The sequence below is a fragment of the Diabrotica virgifera genome, chromosome 6, assembly GCF_917563875.1.
Source record: "Diabrotica virgifera virgifera chromosome 6, PGI_DIABVI_V3a".
NCBI lineage: Eukaryota > Metazoa > Arthropoda > Insecta > Coleoptera > Chrysomelidae > Diabrotica > Diabrotica virgifera.
This window is the reverse complement of record NC_065448.1, coordinates 142,066,549-142,087,590: the sequence shown is the minus strand read 5'-3', so window position 1 is coordinate 142,087,590 and position 21,042 is coordinate 142,066,549. Positions and strand designations below refer to the sequence as shown.

The 21,042-nt window shown below is 32.5% G+C and overlaps 1 protein-coding gene across 4 annotated transcripts in view; it reads left to right on the top strand.

The window, feature by feature from the left end:
• LOC114336756 (spectrin beta chain, non-erythrocytic 1) overlaps positions 1-21,042 on the top strand; it is a 415,003-nt gene that overhangs the window by 350,874 nt on the left and 43,087 nt on the right. For all 4 annotated transcript variants that reach the window (XM_028287129.2, XM_028287131.2, XM_028287128.2 and 1 more), the window contains exons 19-24: positions 1,198-4,175; positions 4,357-4,587; positions 6,782-7,273; positions 7,448-7,704; positions 10,969-11,309; positions 13,203-13,482. In XM_028287129.2, the coding sequence (XP_028142930.1) occupies positions 1,198-4,175; positions 4,357-4,587; positions 6,782-7,273; positions 7,448-7,704; positions 10,969-11,309; positions 13,203-13,482 (4,579 nt within the window). The remainder of the gene's footprint in view (positions 1-1,197; positions 4,176-4,356; positions 4,588-6,781; positions 7,274-7,447; positions 7,705-10,968; positions 11,310-13,202; positions 13,483-21,042) is intronic.

Here is a 21,042-nt window from a genome sequence, read left to right as displayed (position 1 = left end):
TAAACAAAAATGTCGTTGCTTAGTAAAAAATTCTTCTATTAACTTAATTTAATCTGACTCATTTACATCGGCAGATATAAATGAGTTATTATAATTCAATCTGAATTGCCGATTTAAGTAAGTCAGATTAAATTAAGTTATTAGAAGAATTTTTTACTAAGCAACGAAATTTTTGTTTAATTTATTAATATTTTGTATTTTGACAACGACGTCCGATGTGGACGTCGAAACGTTAATAACATAATTTTTTTTAGTTAAATTGTGGCTTATTTTTCACTTAGATTTGTGTGCCATATATCCGGAAGATTGTTTATAAGTTAAATGTATGTCTGTATGCTTCAGCTGCAAACGTTTTAGATAATTCAGGAAAAAAATTTAGAACGAAAACTCAATGTTAGGTACTCTAAAACTCGAAGGCCTTATTTTTCATTCGTTCATATCTAGAATATCTCGGAAATTATCATACCTTTCTAAAGAAATCAGAAATAATACAGTTTTTCAAAATTTGAAGTTATCTCAAAAACCATGGCGCAGCATAAAAAATCGATATTTTTTCTTGTTTTGCATAATAATTATATAATTCAGTTTCGTCCAGAAAATTCGAGAAAATTATCAAAACTTTGCTGAGTGGAAAGAGGAATTTTAAGAACTTAAAACTCAACGTTTCAGCACCCATTTTCGAGCCATTATCAGCCTACTTCCCTCACTCGTAACGTACCAGTATCTGAGGTCTCTGCCGGCACTGAGGTCTGTGAGGTCACATCTTCTTTTATAAGTACCGTGCCCTAACTTCAGTGTCTAGTATCTGCTACCTGACCGACATAATATATTACATATTATACAACATATACATGTATAAAGGTTAATAACTATTATACATACAATCTGTTAAATTTTGATTATTTTTATTGTAAAAATATGACTATATTAAAAAATTATTCTTCTTCTTACGGTGTCTATCCGTTTCGGATGTTGGCGATCAGCATGGCTATTCATGGCAAACAATTCTTGAGACTTCCTAATTAATCGAATTAAGATTGTCAAAATGGGTTTAAAATTTTGTTTACTATTCAACCTTTCGAAGACATTTTAAAAGAAATTAAACTTCCGACTCACTACAGTCAACTTAAATTTACTTTTTTAAATATCCCGACTGCACAATAACTGCAGATAAAATACAGTATAAATCTATTTTAGGTCATTATGCAGCACCCGAGGCCGTAGAGAAATATAAACATCTCATTGGAGAAAGAGATAAATTGCTTACTACCTGGCAACTTAGAAAAATTCATCTGGATCAATTGTGTGACCTACTCGTATTTTTAAGAGAGACAAAACTTATTGAGGATGCTACAAACACCCAAGAAGCCGCATTGACACATGTCGACATTGGGGAAACCGTAGATGAAGTCAGTAATCAACTAAAGAAACATGAAGAATTTGAAAAAGTACTTCAGGTTCAAGATAAAAATCTCGAGGCTCTTTTCGCTTCTGGAAATAAGTTACTACAACAAAATCACTTTGAAAGTGAACAGATTGCTCAAAGATTAGCTGATGTTCAAGCAAAACGCAAAAAAGTGCATCAATTAAGCGAAGCTAAGCGAAAGTATCTCACAAATGGTCTTCTTTATGCTGAGTTTGTAAGAGACGTTGCTGAAACGCAAGTGTGGATCATAGAAAAAGAAAAGAAATTAGGCACGATGACAGCGATGACAAAATCGGATGTTTCTGATTTAGAAGACAAAATTAAAGTCTTGCAGAAACACCAAGCTTTCCAAGCCGAAGTTGTAGCTAATGCTGGACGAATACAAGAAATTAAAAATAACGGAGAAACATTAATTCGTAAAAATCATAAAGCATCCCAAGATATAGCTGACCAGCTGGCTGATTTAGAGCAAGCGTGGAGGCGTCTCAATGAAGAAGTTAGTTTGAAAGGCAAAGGTCTCGAAGAAGCACAAGACATTCTTGAATTCAACTCTCAACTCGACAAAATCGAATCGTGGATTAGAGATAAAGAGGTCCTGTTACAAGCTGGGGATACCGGAAAAGATTACGAACATTGTCAAATTTTACAACGTAAACTCGATGATGTAGATAGTGATATGAAGATCGACGATACTAAAATTAAAACAATTACTGCTCTTTCTAACAAATTAGCCGCACAAGGACATAACCATGTCCGAGAAAGAGGTGATAATCTAATTAAAAAATGGCATTCTTTGCAAAAGGCTTTAAATGATTACAGAAACAAATTAAACGAAGCTTCTGAAATACACTTATTCGACAGAGACATTGCTGACACCTTGGATCGAATAGCAGAAAAATGTTCAATAATGGAATCGGAGGAAGTTGGCAGAAATCTTCCTGCAGTAGAAGCCCTACAAAGAAAACAAGAAGCTCTCGAGAACGAAATATCGGCTATAGAAAATAAAATCGTTAATACGCATCAGAAAGATGCTTTCTACCTCAGCGAAAAATATCCATATTCCACCAAACATTTGGAAGATACTTTGCGCAATTTAGAAGTGCAAATGCAAAAACTAGAAGCAGCTAAATTAAAACGCAGAGCCTTATTACAAAAGGCGCATTCCCAAGAAAAATTCTTAGCCGACGCGAAACAATTAGAGCAATGGGTATTAGAAACTATTAAACGGATGGAATCACAAGAGAAACCCAATAGTGTCGTCGATGCTGAAGTCCAACTAGAGTTACACAACGAACTTAAAGCTGAAATAGCGGGACGTGATGAACCATTTACTCAATTAATACAATATGGCAAAACTTGTCCTGAAAAGGATAATCCTATAATTGTAGATAATGTCAAGAAGCTTGAAGAACTACACACCAAAATTCACAGAGCTTGGATTGATCATAAAAACAATTTGACTCATTCATTCGACGTACAAGAGTTTAATGAACAAGTAAATCAACTTAACAATTGGCTGGCTGATAAAGAAGCTTTCTTAAATAACGAAGATGTTGGTGATACACCAAGAGCAGTTGAAGCTTTGTTGAGAAAACATAACGACTTCGAACTTACGCTACAAACTTTGTTAGGAAGAGTGGATGAATTAAAATCAGAAGCTAAAAGAATAACAAAAGATACTAGCAGAAATAACGAAGAGGTGTTACTCAAGTTAGAAACGGTTTTAAATCGTAACGATAGGTTGCTAGCCAAGACAAAGCAACGTAAGGATACCTTGGAGAAATCTAAGGCTTTGCAAGACTTCTTAAGGAATGTTAACGATGTTGAGACATGGTTGACTCAAAAACTTCAAACCGCAGCAGATGAAAATTACCGGGAACCTATTAACTTACAAAACAAGATCCAGAAGCATGCTACATTTGAAGCTGAAGTAATTGCTAGTGGAGAACGAATTCAGAATGTTGTAGAAGTTGGTAAAGATCTTATTGCAGCTGATCATTATGCTGCAGATGAAATCGGAATAAGACTAGATGAGCTAGAAAATGACTGGAAACATTTATTAGAACTGTCTAATCTTAAACGGGATCGGTTAAATGAAGCCTATCAGGCATTGTTGTTTAATAGATCGCTAGAAGAATTTGAGACCTGGTTAACAGATGTCGAACACCAACTGAAAATTACTGGTACAGATGATTTTACTAGTGCAGGTAATCACCTTAAACGACTTGCTACTTTAGAGAATGATATCCAGCAACATGCTGAAAACTGCGAAATTATTAATGAAGGAGCTGAGCAGTTCAAAAAAGGTGGACACTTCTTAGCTGATGAAATCGATGAAAAGGTTCAAAAAGCTATCACAAGATATCACCAACTAAAAGAACCGTTACAAGTTAAAAAAGACCAGCTTGAATTATCTTCGATGTTACAACAATTTACTCGAGATGTTGATGATGAGTTACAATGGTTGGATGATAGAGAACCTCTTGTAGCTTCACAAGACCTTGGTAATAATTTAACAGCTGTTCAACACTTGCATAAGAAGCACCAAATTTTAGAAGGCGAACTAACTTCGAGAAGCGCTATAATTGATGCACTTGTAGCGAGAGCTGATCAACTAGTTAGATCGAAACATCCATCTGAAACTATTATAAAAGATAAAACCGAACAATTAAACGTTAAGTTAGACCAAGTTAAGGATTTGGCCAGTATTAGAAGACTCAGACTTCAAGATTCATTGGAAGTACAAGCTGTGAGTAGAAACATCACCGTTTATTTATGTTAAGTCTGATTCAATATACTTTACTTTTCCATATAGTTTATAATATTATGTACTTTAAATGTACCTACATGTATTTTCCTTTGGATCGGTTTTAGATTTCATTTTCAATTTATTTTAACCAGATTAATTAAATTTATAAAATATTTTTTAGTTCTACCAAGATGTGTCTGAAGCCCAAGCTTGGATTATAGAAAAGAGACCACTTCTTGCAACCAAAGAAGTTGGTAAAGACGAAGATACAGCAAAATCATTACAACGAAAGTTGGAGACTTTATCTATAGAAGTAAAAACTTTCCAAAAGTCGATTCAAAGGATAGTCGATGCAGCGGATTCATTAATCGCTAGAAGACATTTTGATGCAGCAAATATTGAGAAAGTCAAGGTAAGTGTATATATTTTATATTGATTCAATATTTTCACAATACTTATTTTTGACGCAGCTATAACAGAAGAAATATTCGTTGTATTCGTCTAATTGAAATCAAAATGAGTATAATACATCAATGAAATTCAATAATTTCTACAAAAAAATACTTAAATGTCTGACCACACCAATCTTTTTCTTGATGTTCCTATCCGTGAGGAATCTTGGCGATCATGAGGGCAACCTTTATCTTAACTGCAGCAGCGCGGAAAAGCTGCATAGATGTATTGAACCAGGTTCTGCAGTTCTTCAACGAGGATGTTCTTCTTCTTCACCCCTTCACCCTTCAACCCCACTTTCCAAATATTTTTTCTTATAGGATGGCTTGTACGAGGGAATATCTGTATTCATTTCGTGTAATGTGTCCGAAGTGTTGTAACTATGTAACTTTCGAGATTTGATACTCTGTGTCAAATTACCAATACCACACCAATAGTTCCCATCAATGATAACCATCAACGCAAAATGGTTATGGGTAAAAAGTAATAAAAGCAGAAATAACATTAACTGTCTCGAGATTAATTCTACAAAGATTGAGTATTGAAACAACCATAATTGACACCATTGAAGCCAAGAGTTTAAGTTGGTACGAGCATGTAAAACGTATGAATGGAGACAAGTGGTCAAAGATAATGATGGAGCGGAGACCAGAACAGAGGAGAGGATGCCCCAGAAAGACATGGCAGGAGGGTATCAGAAAAGCCATGACCAAAAGGCATCTACACGATGATGACTGACGAGATAGAAAACGGTGAAACTACAATTTATTCGCATAAGCTATGCACTAGATGTAAACATTAGTTGACAGCGATGTCGTCATCAGCAACGGACGAGATGGCTATTTGGTTCAGGTTTTGAATAACAGTTACTCGCATAATCGTGTAAATTATATATTAATTTTAATTTAATCATTTAATTAAATATCCATACAATAATTTATATACTATACAATAAAAACTAATAATAGAGAAAAGAGAAAAAGTGATTAACTGATTTTAATCATATACTGTTACTATGACTGTAACGAGTGGATAAATTTTGAATACCTTTAACAAGTAAAATCGTTGTTTACATATATGCACTGCATGTCTTATTGAAATTTAGTATAGGATGCGAGAAACGACTATGCTGTAAATATAGCCGCAAAGACGTTGTAAAAACTTTGATGCCGACTTTATTTAGTAACAATGCATTTACTGGACACGCATATACATTACTGCACGAAGAGATACAACTACTTAAAAGAAAAGTAGAGCCATAGAAAGATGGATAAAAATTACTAATGAATTATATGGAGTTAAAAAATATTTAAATAACTTTATGTATTCGTTATCATAATGTTGAACAAATTATATCACGCTTCTTTAGAGGTCGGACTATAGATTAACATGAAAAAAATGCAAATAATGACTAATCTGGTGCTAAATCGTAATATTGTTGTTGATGGAAGGGATATTAAGCAGACTGCATCTTATAAGTACTTGTGAGCTCCCACGTCGCATAGGATTAGCCTGGGCAGCGTTTGGTAAATTGAACTATGTATTTAAATCGGACTTACCCATTTGTATGAAAAGGAAAATCTTTGACCAGTTTGTGTTGAATGTACTCACTTATGGAGTGGAAACATTACCACTCACAAAATGAACAAGATTCGTGTAACTCAGAAGGCTATGGACCGCCAGATGTCGGGTGTCTCCCTGAGAGACCGAATCCCTAACGAAGAAATACGTCGTAGAACAAAAACAACAGACGCTGTCGAAAAAATTGCGTCCCTAAGTGGAATTGGGCAGAACACGTCGCCAGATTATGAGACAACCGATGGACAAAACGTATTGTCGAGTGGAGGTCACAAAAGAAGCACTACGGAGCAAAGGACGCCCACCAACCAGATGGCCCGACGATCTGAAGCGTGTTATCAATAACTGAATGCAAGCCGCACAGGACAGAGACAGATGTAAAGAGATGAGGGAGACCTATGTCCAGCAGTGGACGCTTACGTGTGCGTGATGATCCGTTATCAAACTCGTGAACCTAACTATTAAAAATCCTTGTGTTTGTGTAGAGATATATTCAATTAAAGTTGGCATTCATAATTGTCAGTAAATGATAATACTTTCATAATTGTAATATTATAAATTTTTATCGTTTTTAGGTGGAACTACAAAAGGACTTTGGCGAATTAAGAAAACTTGTCTCAGAAAGAGAAGTTCGTTTAGCTGAAGCCTTGCAGTATTTCGGCTTTGTACATGAATGTAATGAAGTACAAGACTGGATGAAAGAACAAATGAACAAGGCCGATTCGGAAGAATATGGTAATGATTTGGAACATGTTGAGCTTCTGATCCAAGCATTTGATACGTTCCATGCAAGTCTTATTAATAGCGAACCACGCGTACAGCAGTGTATAGAAAATGGACATTTTATCATAGATGCAAAGAGCAGTTACAGTCCCGATATTCAACAAAAGATTATCGAATTACAGAATAATTGGGATGATTTGTTGGAACTGGCAAATGCTCGTAAAGAGGCATTGGCTGGAGCTAAACAAGTGCATCTGTTCGACCAAACTGCGGATGAAATAATATCATGGATTAGAGAAAAGGACATTGATGTTATATATGGTGTTTATGTTCCAGATGTGGAGGTAACGTACATGAATCTAAATTTGTTTTTATGTGTATACAAAAATTTTTTAATGCTCACACTCTTTAATTCGTTCACAAGTGTGAACAATGTTAATGATCAAACGCATGTGTTCTTAAATCTTCAAAATTAATGTAAGCTATTAAACTAAACTGAATATTACCTTTTCTTCTAGGTTATTGAAGATATGATGAGAAAACATCAGGCTTTAGAAACTGAAATGAAAGCGATCAAAGACAAAGTTGATTTTGTCGAACAAGAAGGCGACAGATTAATCGCTGAATACCCAGACACCAAAGAACACATTGACGATAAACGAGAAGATACAGTCAGTACTCTACAGGACTTACAAGACAAAGTTGAAAGACAGAAGTATTTCTTACAACAATCTGAACAGCTGCAGTCTTACTTCGATGAGTACCACGATTTATTGTAAGTATTTTGTATAATTTTAAGAAACAGTATCTTTTCAAAAGGATAGGATGTTTGACTATCGAAATTTGAAGGCCATTTTTTAAGTACCTACCTATATTAAATATAATATGAAAATGCCCCCTTTATAAATATGAGGTGTTTTACGTATATTAGGCTTATCTCTGAAAATAATCGAATTTGAAATTGGAAATTTTGCATTTATGTATATCTGTAGCTAATCTACAAATTTAAGCTACTGCCAGCACGGCATATGTTCCGGTAATACCAGGAATCACCATCAAATTTGTGGTTTTTAAAGAAGCTCTCTATATATTTTTAGATATCGCCAAAAATTCTACATACATTTTGCAGAAGATATTATCAAATATTTAAATCTCTTGAGTATTTCATAATCAGCGATGTTAAAAAAGTATGAAAGTGTATGAACAATATACGCTTTTGATGGTTCAAGGCAACGTTTTAGGCATTTGGAACCATAGTGCAAAGTGAATAAATGCGGGTGTCTCCAGTTCTCCCGATAAATAAGTTTGTTAAAATATTGCTGGCTGGACTTACCGGAATAATCATCAACAAATGATGTGTACACTCCGTCTAATTTACTTACCGTTGCACATCATTATCTACGTTAGAGATTAAGTTGACATTGTTGCCCAATTACAAAAAAATCTTGAATTCACTTTAAATAAAATACATCACACAATTTTTACGGAAGTGAATTATACAGCAAAACAAATTAATATTCAATGTAAATAAATAAAAACTTTAGAAATAGAAAACAAGAATTAGTTATAATCTTACATTAAAGTACATAATAAAAACAGTAAATATAATGAAACAAATACTTATAGTAAAGAATATAAACAAATAGGAAGTGTCATCACCGCAACTGTCAAATAAATGTTACCAATTTATGCCAAAATATCACCTTCGTTCGATTATAGTTATAGTGTATTCCGAACAAATGTGCTTTACAAAAACGCTTTATAATCCATTTATACAAATAAAATGAAACATATTATTGTGTATTTCTTTATGTTAACATAATAGAAATCTTTAAATATTATTTCTACGCGTATATAATAAAATATGTCTAGTGGCTGTAATGCCAGTGTACTCGGTAAAGTGATTCTAAAAAAAACACACCTACCGCCTAAATATTTCGGGTTGGTATCATGTGACATCACGGGCTATGACGCGGATGATGTGCAACGGTAAGTAAATTAGATGGAGTATAATATGTAAATGTCCCTAGTAAAGCTGGTTCGGTTACAGTTTTATTGGACTCATCGGACAAAACAACATCAGTTTTAGTTTTTTCTTGTAATTAGCCAAGAGCATCGGATTGTTGTTTTTTGCCAACTTCAATTTAATAAACGTACTTAGTAATTACCAAATATATTTTATGCTAATTGAATGCAACATACATAATGTTCTTTTAAGTGCACATTGGTAATAAAACAGAAAGACATGTCACGAATTCAGGCAGCAGAAATGAAAGGTCTAAGAAGCGTCAGGGGATGTAACTATATTATGTTTGTACAAAATTATATTAGATAAGAAATACTGAAATCAGGAAACAACAAAGCATATTCTCAATAGAAGAAAAAGTTTATTACGACCGTAACAATGATTGGTAATAAAATTTAGATATAATGAATGAAGCCCACATACCAAAAATAGCAATAAAATGTCCCCCGAAAATGTGGCAGTTCAGCGGGAACAGATCGTATTGCCTACTCGTGTTTTGTTTCAAATTACTCAATTTCATGATATTTTTCATCTAAGTCTACCTAGCTTCTTTGATTTTTTATTTTTTTCTTTCCTTTGTTATGTCTTAAATTTTCTCTTTTATCTATTGCTGGTTTTGCCGTCTTGTACTAGCACATAACATACCTATAAATATTTTTTATATAATTTTTGTACAAAAATGTAATATTTTATACATCTAAAAATACAAAAATATATAGGATTAAGAACAAAAAATTTATGGCGACTTCCGGTCCTACTGGAACTGAGAGCAAGTTGCCAATATTTTCGACAAGTAGATGTGCCACAATGATGCGGAAGAGCAAATTTTGAGATTTAAAATTCGTTTATGTTCAGAAATAATAAGTCTAATGTGAATTCCACGTGAAACACCCTACATTAGTCTTAATAATAACAGTCTTTCACTCTTAAATTGATCTGATTTATCTTTTTGTGCAATTTAAGTTAAGTTAAGGGGGTATGGTTTAAAATCAACATTTCAAGCACATTTTTGTGATTTTATTTTGATACTAGGTACAATTATTTTATTTTTAAATTATGTAAGTATATTAAGTGCAATTCAAAGAATATTCAAAAAAAAAATTAGGAAAAGTATTGAAAAATAAGCCAAAGTTGACAAATTTTCACAGACATCTCAAAAAAAAATGGATTTTGCGGTGGACATCAGAACTTGTCACTGTATTATGTCAAACAAAAAATTCAAAAAGATTTTATTAGCTTATGAGTTCCTCGAGGTAATGCTGTCGAGCGTTTTTTTATTTCGTCTTTTTATTTTTAACGATTTTTGAGTTCTTGGCATCACTCGGAAGTAAAAAAAAAGAAAATTCTTTGTAACAAAAGGATGAAAATCAACATATTTTTGCTAAACAAAAAAAAAGCATAAAAGAAATATCTCGACAGCGTTACTTCACGAATGTCTAAACAAAATCTATGCAAAATTTCTGGTGATGGGCGAGTAGTTTTTGAGTTATAATGTCCACCGCCTTTAAAAAAGTAGTTTTGAGAAAAACGCGTTTAAAATTTTGATAATTTGTCTTCTTATTTGTCTGTCAGATCGTAAAGTGATGCACATCGGACTATGTTTTGAAATCGCGGAGTAATCTACAAACCAGAAGGGGAACAGTTGTTGAACGTTTCTCACTACGCTCAAACGTGCTGGCCCGGAACCGCGGCAATGCGAGTCGAAGGTAGGGATATTCAACATGCTGTATCTCTGGTAATTTTACTCCGATCGATCTCAAATTTTTAGAGAGTATTCTTGAAGTTATGCACTTTCATTTAAAATAATAAAAAAATTAAAATTTTAAACCATACCCCCTCTCCCTTAGCATGTTCCGTGCGGATGGCATACATGTGAGCCATATGATGCCTTTCATGTATATGCCATTAATTAAACATTTTTTAAATATGTTTTTTTGTCAGTCATGAGTATAAGTCTTAGGATCAGACACCCGCACGCAATGTGTTAACAGTAATGAACTTTTTGTTTTTTAGAGCGTGGATAAACGAAATGCTTGCCAAAATTACCGCTCCCGATTTACCTCAAGATTGCATCGAGGCAGAACTGTTGTTAGGCCGACATAAAGAGTATAGTACTGAAATCGATGGAAGGTTACCTGTATTCCAACAATTTTATGAGACTGGTCAAACGTTTATAAAAGAAGGTCATAGTTTATCTCAAGAAATCGAAGACAAAATTAAAATACTTAAGCAGAAAATTGATTTGTTAGACAATACTTGGAAAAAGAGAAATCTTATATACGAACAAAATTTGGACCTTCAACTTTTCAAGCGAGATGCGAATGTTTTGGAGAATTGGATGGCAGTGAGAGAAGGTATCGCAAGAATATTTTTAGTCCATTTACTTACGGTTTTTGCTCAAAATTTTAAAGAACCACTTGAATTAACATTAAATTTGGCATACACATGGCGCATGTCAAAGAAAAAAGTGATATTGTGCCGATTTGTGCTTTTGCGCTGGAGGTGAATTTCACCCCTTCTCGGGGGTGAAAAATATGTGTTCAAAATAAGTTCGGAAGTGAATAAACTGACTAATTCTAAGCAACTCTTGTTTTACAGCGTTCTTTCACTAAGTCAATACTTTCTATTAGTGTTTCTACGCTATAGAGTCTATAGTTCTATAGCGTTTTTTCACTAAATTATTTACTAGTGAATATGTTCATTTTTCAACAAAAAAAATCTTTTTTCGCAAATAACTCAACGGTTTTTCGCAACGCGACAATTTTTCGCATATAACTCAAAAACTAACTATTTTATCGAAAAAAACATTGCTTAGCAAAAATATAGCCTATAAAAAAGTGAAAAAAAATGGTGTGTGCATGAGGTCTCTAGACCCAGTAGAAGCAGAGCTGTGTGTAGCTAATGAAAAATAGGTTTGTATTCGTCAAATTCCAAATCGAATATTTCAATGTTAAATAACCAAAAATAAAGCACTTTTTTAGAAAAACTCATTATAACTTAGTGTTTAAAAAAGCTTTATTTTTGTTTTTTGTTTTTAGTTTCTAGCATCAAAAGTAAACAACTTACGCTCAAAATAAAGTTGGTCCTATTTTTGTAAAAAAATCGTGAAAATGATTTAATCATTACCTCTTTACAGATTGCCTTACTTATGTATTTTTTAGATAATCTGTAAGTTTAATCGGTTCAAAGTGCTTAATTGGTTTTAAAGTTTTTTTTTGTAATTTTAAAAAAATGCTCTTTTTTCAACATAACTTAAAAATTATTAGTGATACCAAATACCACAAAGAGTAGGTTTTGCTTTTCTGGATATTTTGAATTTTTTGTTTTTCTGAAAGACAAAAATTGGTAATGATGTGTCTGTTCAAAATTTGCATACACTCTTAATTAGTGACTTGTTCAAGCCCTTTCAACTACAGCCCTTTCCAAAATAAGCACTTTGAACCGATGAAACTTACAGATAATTTAAACAATACATACATGAGTAAAGCAACTTGTGAAGCGGTAACGATTAATTTTATTTGGGATGCTAATTAGGGGGTGATTTTCACGATTTTTTTCAAAAAAAAAGGACCAACCTTATTTTGAGCGGAAGTTACTTACTTTTGATACTAAAAATAAGGCTTTTTTAACTCTTTAAAAGTTGTAATGTGTTTTCCCCAAAAAGTGCTTCTGGTTATTTCACGTTGAAATATTCGATTTGGAATTTGACAAATAAGACCGTATTTTTCATGTGCTACAACTCTGTTTCTACTGGGTCTAGAGACCTTATACATACACTATTTTTTTTTCACTTTTTATAAGTGTTTTTTTTTTCGATAAATACTTACTTTTTGAGTTATTTACGAAAAACCGTCCAAGAACGTGTTTTTTTTTTGTTTAAAAATGAACATATTTACTCGCAAATAACTCGAAAAGTATTAACTTAGTGAAAAAACGCTATAGAACAAAAGTTGCTTAGAATTAGTCAGTTTTCGAAATTAGTCATTTCCGGAATTATTGTGAACGTATATTTTTTCACCCCCAAGAAGGGGTGAAACTCCCCTTCAGGGCAAAAGTGTTCATGTTAGCTATGTGTTTGCCAAACTTCATGTCAATTCAAGCGGTTCTTTAAAATTTTAAGGTTTTGCAATATTTTACCGTGATTAAATGGACTATTTGTAATTAGTAGATGTTTGTATAATTTAAGAATGCATTCAAACTTAACTTTTAGAACATTCATCGTTACAAAAAAAATTATTTCTTTATAGGTACTCTTAAAGATGGCAAAGTAGGCGATACTATCTCCCAAGTTGAGGAGTTTATCCGCAAACATCGAGATTTTGAGGAAACTATTAAAGCTCAGGACTCAAGGTTTAATGCCTTAAAACGACAGACCCTCTTAGAAGACTCGTTTGCACAACAAAAACTTCAGGAAGCCAGAGCTAGAAAGGAGGAGAAAGAAAGAATCGAACAAGAGAAATTAGAGCAGAGGAAACTTAAAGAGAAGGCGAGAATAAATGAACTGAGACGACAGGAATCGTTACCAAGGTTAGACTGTTTGAAATAAATAGTTACCGTTGTTTGCTTCGTATATTTTGTATTTTATTTATTTATTTTTTATCTTTACGTTTGTCTCTGTTTTATTTGTTTCTTCCATCTTTTCAAGTATTTCTTGTGTTATCCATTCTTGATTTGTAGTTTTTGCAGATGTTAACGTTTCTCACAATTAAATTAAATCTGATTCAATTTAATTAAATCTGTAATCTGTTCTTTATATTCTCCCATTTTATTTCATTATTTCATGATTTTCTTATTCTGTTCTGTAATTTCTTGGATTTGATCATTAATTTTGTAAGCTTCTTGATATTTGTTTTTGATCTTATTTTTTAATCAATGTATCGGTGTTTTTGCGGTTTAACCTATTCTTCTTCTCGTAGTTTCTTCTCCTATTGGAGGTTGGCTACCGTCACAGCTACCCGTACCTTATTGGCGGCTGCTCTACTGAGATCTACTCCACTGATCTCTACTCTAAAAGATCTACTGAGCTGCAACTATACCACTCTCTTAGGTTTCTGAGCCAGGAAATTCTTCGTCTTCTTATGGATCTTTAACCCTTAATTTTACTTTGCATTATGAGCCTTAATATCTCATATTTCGCACCTCTGGTGTGGCCTAAATATTCCAGCTTTCTAGTTTTGATGTTCTTTATGGCCTCACAATCCTTTTGTAGCCTTCTTAACGCTTCTACGTTTAGTGTCCATCTTTCCATTCCGTACAATAAAGTCGACATCACGTAGATCTTAAGTGGGGGATTTACCTTATCAAGAGCAAGACCTGCGGGGATTCGGTAAAGGCGGAGGTAAATATTTTGCTACTGATAGGCGGAGCGTAAATACTATAAATTACGTTTCATACAATAAAATAATCTCCCTTATCTCTAAGTATAATAAATACGAGGGGATTTGAAATCTTTGAAATAAGTTTAAAGACTTATTTTGCACAGTCTGCAATAATAAGGAAATAAGGATTACCTTGTCATGTACTTTCCAATCGGCGGAGCCACTTTATAGAAGCAAAATATTGGATTGCAAAGAGTTCGTAGTCCCGCATTTTTAAAGCTTATTTTTGATTTTAGGCTCACGAAAAAGTTATGTAATGTAGGTAAAAGTCCAATCTGTGTTCCTGTGGAGAGAGTTTTTAAAAAGTTTATTTAGGTTTCCTTAAAAAAAATTGAGGAAAATGGGTAAAAAAACCGACATTTTACCAATTTTTTTAGAAAAAACTAAATAAAATTTTTAAAAAATCTCTCCATAGGAACACAGATTGGGCTTTTACCTACATTACATATTTTTTTTGTCATCCCAAAGTTAAAAATAAGTTTTAAAAGTGGGGGACTACGAAAGCGTTTCAAATACTGATATTTACAAGGTAAGTTCCCCTCTTAAATGATTTTATATTGAGATATTGTTTCGGATTATTGCCTTTTATAAAAAATCTTACAGGAAAAATATACACAGTAACCTATCTATGACAAAATTTAAAATCTCTGTCATCTTAACATTCAGAGATAAAAGTTGAATTATTTTGAAAATTACAGGACGTACCAATATGTAATGGCAAGACAAAGTTATTTTTTTTAATTATTAGGTACTATCAATAAGGCAGAATTTAGAAAATCACACTCTTTTAAAGTTTTGCGTTTTTATGTCCTAAAAATTCAAAATTAGAAAAAAAAGACTTACATGTCCCTTTTGACCATCTTGGGTATAAAAATAAAAAATCATTCAGTAAAAATAACACTTTATTTAATATTATCTTTATCTCTAATTGCCATTCCCCTGTTAACCCTGCTGTCAACAATTTCAGGCAAAACATACTCCAAATAAAATATTTTTATTTTTTCTTCCATTTTTTTGGGTCCAGAATACCTGGTTTCTTGGATTCTTTTCTATTTTTATTCCTTTTGGAGTCCAAAGGCAAAGGTAGCAAAAATCCATTTTTGTAACATGCAATTGACCTTGAATTTGATAATACCAATTTTGGTTTTCATTAATTGATCTTATATGCGAACTGATACGAGTAGATCTTATATGCGATCAAGGAGCCGAGTCAAGAACATCTAAACGAGTACCTACTTTAATTATCACTTCATGGACGTGTAACGTAGGTAATTGATTTATTTATAATTTCATACTGTTGATTTATAATTTCATACTAAAAATTGAAATAAAATACATTATAAAGGGTGTTTGGTAAAGAATGGGCCATAGCTTAACCTCAGGTTTCTGAGGTTAAAATAGGCTGATTTAAGCTAACTTACCTTAGTACAAAGTTTATAATAACCGAGATACAGGGTGTCAAAGTTAAATTTTTTTTTATTTATTATTGAATATTTCCTGACAGGTATGAGATAACAACATGAAATTTGGTATATGGGGGTTTGTTGGGTCGAGAGAACTAAATTCCGTACCAAAAATTATGTATTGCCCAGAGGGCGCCACATACGCCTTTCAGCACTCATTTATTACGTTAAATTTTTTTTATCCCTCACTCTGTATAATTTTGACATTAAAATTTTTATTCTTCTATTTGTTTTACTTAAAAAAGGTATACTTCTTTCATCTCCCTAAACTCAACGGTTTTCGAGATAAATACATTTTAAATCTGCGATACACCATCATTTTTAGCATAATATCATTGTAGTTACACCCGAAAAATAACTTAAAACTATAAAAATTGTGCCAGTTCTCAAATTAATGTGATTGCATCGCAAATTCCATTTAAAGAAATTTGCGATACATTTTTGGAAATTTTTATGGTTTTAAGTTATTTTTCGGGGGTAACTACAATGATATTATGCTAAAAATGATGGTGTCTCGCAGATTTAAAATGCGTTTATCTCGAAAACGGTTGAGTTTAGGGAGATAAAAGAAGTATACCTTTTTTAAGTAAAACTAATAGGAGAATAAAAATTTTAATGTCAAAATTATACAGAGTGAGGGATAAAAAAATTGAACGTAATAAATGAGTGTTGAAAAGCTTATGTGGCGCCCTCTGGGCAACACATAATTTTTGGTAGGGAATTTAGTTTTCTCGTCCCAAAAAACCCCACATACCAAATTTCGTGTTGATATCTCATGCCTGTCAGGAAATATTCAATAATAAATAAAAAAAAAGTTTAACTTTGACACCCTGTATCTCGGTCATTATAAACTTTGTACTAAGGTAAGTTAGCTTAAATCGGCCTATTTTAACCTCAGGAACCTGAGGTTAAGCTATGGCCCATTCTTTACCAAACACCCTGTATAAAATGTTTACACATTAGGTAGCTATTAGTTGTCAAGTTGATAGAACACAAACACATCTGATTTTGAAAAACAAAGTTAGAAGGTACGTAAACGTAACCGAAATAACTGAATAAATAAAGAAAATATTTGTGATATAACTTATTGAACAGAATGTCTGTGAATTCTAAATGTAGGTTGTTTAAAAGAAAGGTCGTTATAAGTCAAAAGCTGACTAAAAGGTTAAGTATCCTAAATCTTACATGTCACAAGACCGACAAATGCTTATTTTCTGTAATCAAAAATGTCCTGAAAGCCCTTTACAAAAAAAATATAACTTGAAAGTTAAGAAAGAAACAATCTTACCTTCACTTCTTTTCGGAGTTGCAAAGGCCCAGAATCCTTTTGTTGAGTCAGGCCTCTTATTTTTCTGAGATAATTTCTCAGCAAGTGATTTCGGCACTCCACCTTCTAAACAGAAATATCAAAATTTTTATATGGATCCTTTTGCAATATAGCATCATAGCAGCTGCTATCTCCATCGGCAACCATTTTATTAAAAATTAATCCATACATTTCAATACTCTTAATAAATCCTTCAGCAATAATGTTAGCTTCCATAGCACTTGAGGAACCGTTCCAATTTTTGTAACAATTATGTTGTGGTGTATCAGTGGAATATTTTTTGCAGATGATGCAAAATTTATTTCTCACTGTTAAAAATAGTACTTTTTTTGTTTTGAAACCCACAATTGCAGCAGCCCCACTAAATGAATTATAGTTCATTCTGTATGACCTTTTAGGCCAAACACCATCACAAACGACTGTAACTAAAGAGATACCGTCTTTACTTAGTTCGCCGCATTCTATTGCTAATCTTTTTTCTTCGTTGGCAGCTTTTGCCATTTCTTCTAGGGCCGCTTCTTCCCAAAGGTCCGATAAGTTATCCTGTATCTTGTTATATGTTTTAGAGGATAATGTTGGTATATTTAAAGAAGAATTGAATTCATTTAAATGTGCATATCCTGACCCAACGTTAGTAATGCCAAAGACAGCACTTTTATTGATTTCTTCGAAATCTTCAACTGTTGTCACAGTCTCAGTAGAAAGACACATATTACATTTAAATGTTATTTTAGATGCTAATCCAAATCTTGTTTCTTTTGTTACCTTTAAATTTTGAAGAGAACATCCAAAGTGAGGCGCATGGTTTGACATTAAAATCAGGGAATCTAAAAAATATTGAATATCAAGTATTCTGCGTCCTTCGAGGTTTATTTTTGAGTCAGAGTCTACTTTTTCATTTTTCTTCACATTTTTAGAAACTGTAAGTTGACCAAGTTCGGAATTAAAAGTATCACTAGCGTCCATATTTTCACTAACATTAGAAACTACTACTTGTTTGAGTTGTTTGTTTACATAATTTGAAATGTCACAAAGGTCTGTTCCATTATTTGAATTTTCACAAAGGTCTGTTCCACTATTTGAATTCTCAAAAAGGTTTGCTCCGCTATTTGAATTTTCTTCATGTCGGAGTTGAGAATTATCAAAATCAACTTTATTTTCACTCAGAGATTGTACACCACCTAAAACTGCTTCTACCATATAATTGTCTACTGAACTATTATAAATATTGTCTACATTATCTACATTAATAAAATTATTGCTTTCTTCGGTATAATTCTCAATAGCAGGGGTAGAACTTGCCATATTATTATGTTGCAAATTCAAATCGTCCTCAACTTCTAGAAGTTGTAATTGTCCAGATGTTGAAGCTCTATCCTGAAATAACCTTATTTTGTATCAATAATTTCTCCATTTTACTTTGATAAAATTCATTTTCATAGACAATAAGATTTTTACAATCGCATAAATTTTATATAGGGCGTTTCATTGTGTCCATTTTGTTTTATATGGTACTTTGTAAAGACCTGACTAACTCTGCAAAGCTAAACCTGGGTATAATTTCTATTTATAAAACTACAAGAAAAAATTAAATGAATGTATTGTACCTACCAATTACTTTTTGTCTAATAAAAAAACTTTGGGTTTCCTTTAAATTTTGCCACAAATAAGCAATTCAACTGTAATTATTAATAATTACTTATATTAATTAAAATAGTCCCTTCGAAAACCAATAAAATCTGAAATATCTCACTAGATATCCATTGTCACCACTGTTCTATGCAGTGTGACCTGAAAGTGTGGAATAACTTCATTATTTCATAAACTGAAAATATTTTCAAAAAACCTGAAACAGGTTGATTTCAATTCTTAAAATTACGTTTCCTGGCACAGTTGCGAAGAAGATTACTTTACCTCGTTTGAAGGGTATTTCAATTATCTACTAAATTGTTATAGGTATATAATGTTTCCCGAAAATATTTATAGTTTAGAAAATAATGAATTTATTTCACACTTTTGGGACACACTGTATACATATAGTTACGTTGCTAACAGCTCTAAAGTTAGTTAACTCTTTATGAAACAACCTGAGTAATATATGAATTTATTCGCTACTTTCTTTTTTCTTACTTACTTTCAATGTCTTCTGACGCTTGCGATTTAGGGATCGCGTTGATACTCTTTTAGACGACATCCACAATCGTTTTTGGGCACTTTTTCGAAGAGGCATCGTAAAAATATCAAAATAACACTCGAAAACTCAAAAATACAAAGATAAGTCCGAAAAATACATGACACTACTGCTCAAATACAGGAAAGGTAAGGATATAATTACCTTCGGTACCTACCTGCTGATTATTTATATTATTAATACTTAATCCCTTGCAGATGTTTTTATGAGGCTTGTTCCAAATAGCGGTCAAACCAGTCAGAAACTATCAGCGAATAGTCGATCTTATGACTGCATTATGTTCTCGCACTGGCCAACTGTTTGCTGACGATTTCTGACTAGTTTGACTGTTGGTTGGAACAGACCTATTGTAATACCAAAAATACCACTGTCAGACACTAAACCTAATAGGTGCAAATATTTTATTCTACAGGGAAAAATAATAGTTACTTACAAAATTCAAAGTGTGATTCCTCATTTGAAGCTATTTTTATTGCCAATTTAATGCAATAAAAAATAATCTTGAAATCAACACCAGAAAAACAACAATTTTAGTTTTTAGTTAATTTGATTTATTAAAATGTGATTCCTAATAATTATTTTATTTTTTGCATTGAATTACTAATTCTTTTTTATATATCAGAATATTTGCTAATATTTTAACTTGAAAACTAATGTCAGATTTTAATAACTAAATAAGATACAAATATACGTAGCGATACAAATATTTTATATAAAGAGAACACAAAAATTACTTATGAAGGTACCAAAGATATATAGAAATAAAGGCAAAAATTAAAAAGTATTTTTCATCATTCCCCGGTAAAATGCAAACATCTGTGAATGAGTTTATTATCTTTAAAAAATATTAGTTCCTTTACTTTCCAATCGGCGGAGCCACTTTAGAGAAGCAAAATATTGGATTGCAAAGAGTTCGTAGTCCCCCATTTTTAAAGTTTATTTTTGATTTTAGGCTCACGAAAAAAATTATGTAATTTAGGTAAAAGTCCAATCTGTGTTCCTGTGGAGACAGTTTTTAAAAATTTTATTTAGGTTTCCTTAAAAAAAATTGAGAAAAATGGGTAAAAAACCGACATTTTACCAATTAAAAAAAAAACTAAATAAAATTTTTAAAAAATCTCGCCATAGGAACACAGATTGGGCTTTTACCTACATTTCATATTTTTTTCGTCATCCTAAAGTTAAAAATAAGTTTTAAAAGTGGGGGACTACGAAAGCGTTTCAAATACTGATATTTACAAGGTAAATCCCCCTCTTAAGGCTCTACAGGGAGGTGGCTCTTAACATCAGTTCTACAGGGAGGTCTCGATTAACAAACATTCTTTGCATTTTTATAAATGCTTGTCTGGCGATTTTAATGTGTGACTTGATTTCTCTACCCTGGTCATTGTTTTCATTTGCTCAGGTTCCCAGATATTTGTAGATATTCACTCTCTCTACTTGTTTTCCCTCGATATCTAGCCTTGCTACTGTATGTTGCTTAGATATAATCATAGACTTGGTTTTCTTAACGTTCATTTGTAGTCCATATTTTATGCTGACTTAAGTAACCTATTTACCAATCGTTGCAGTGCTTCTAGACTGTCTGCAAACATAGCGGTGTCGTCTGCGAATCTTATGTTGTTCAAGATTTTTCCGTCTATTGATATACACTGTTCTTTCTTGATATTGCTTTCTTAAAAATTGCTTGGCTGTACAGATTGAATAACAATGGGGACAACACGCAAC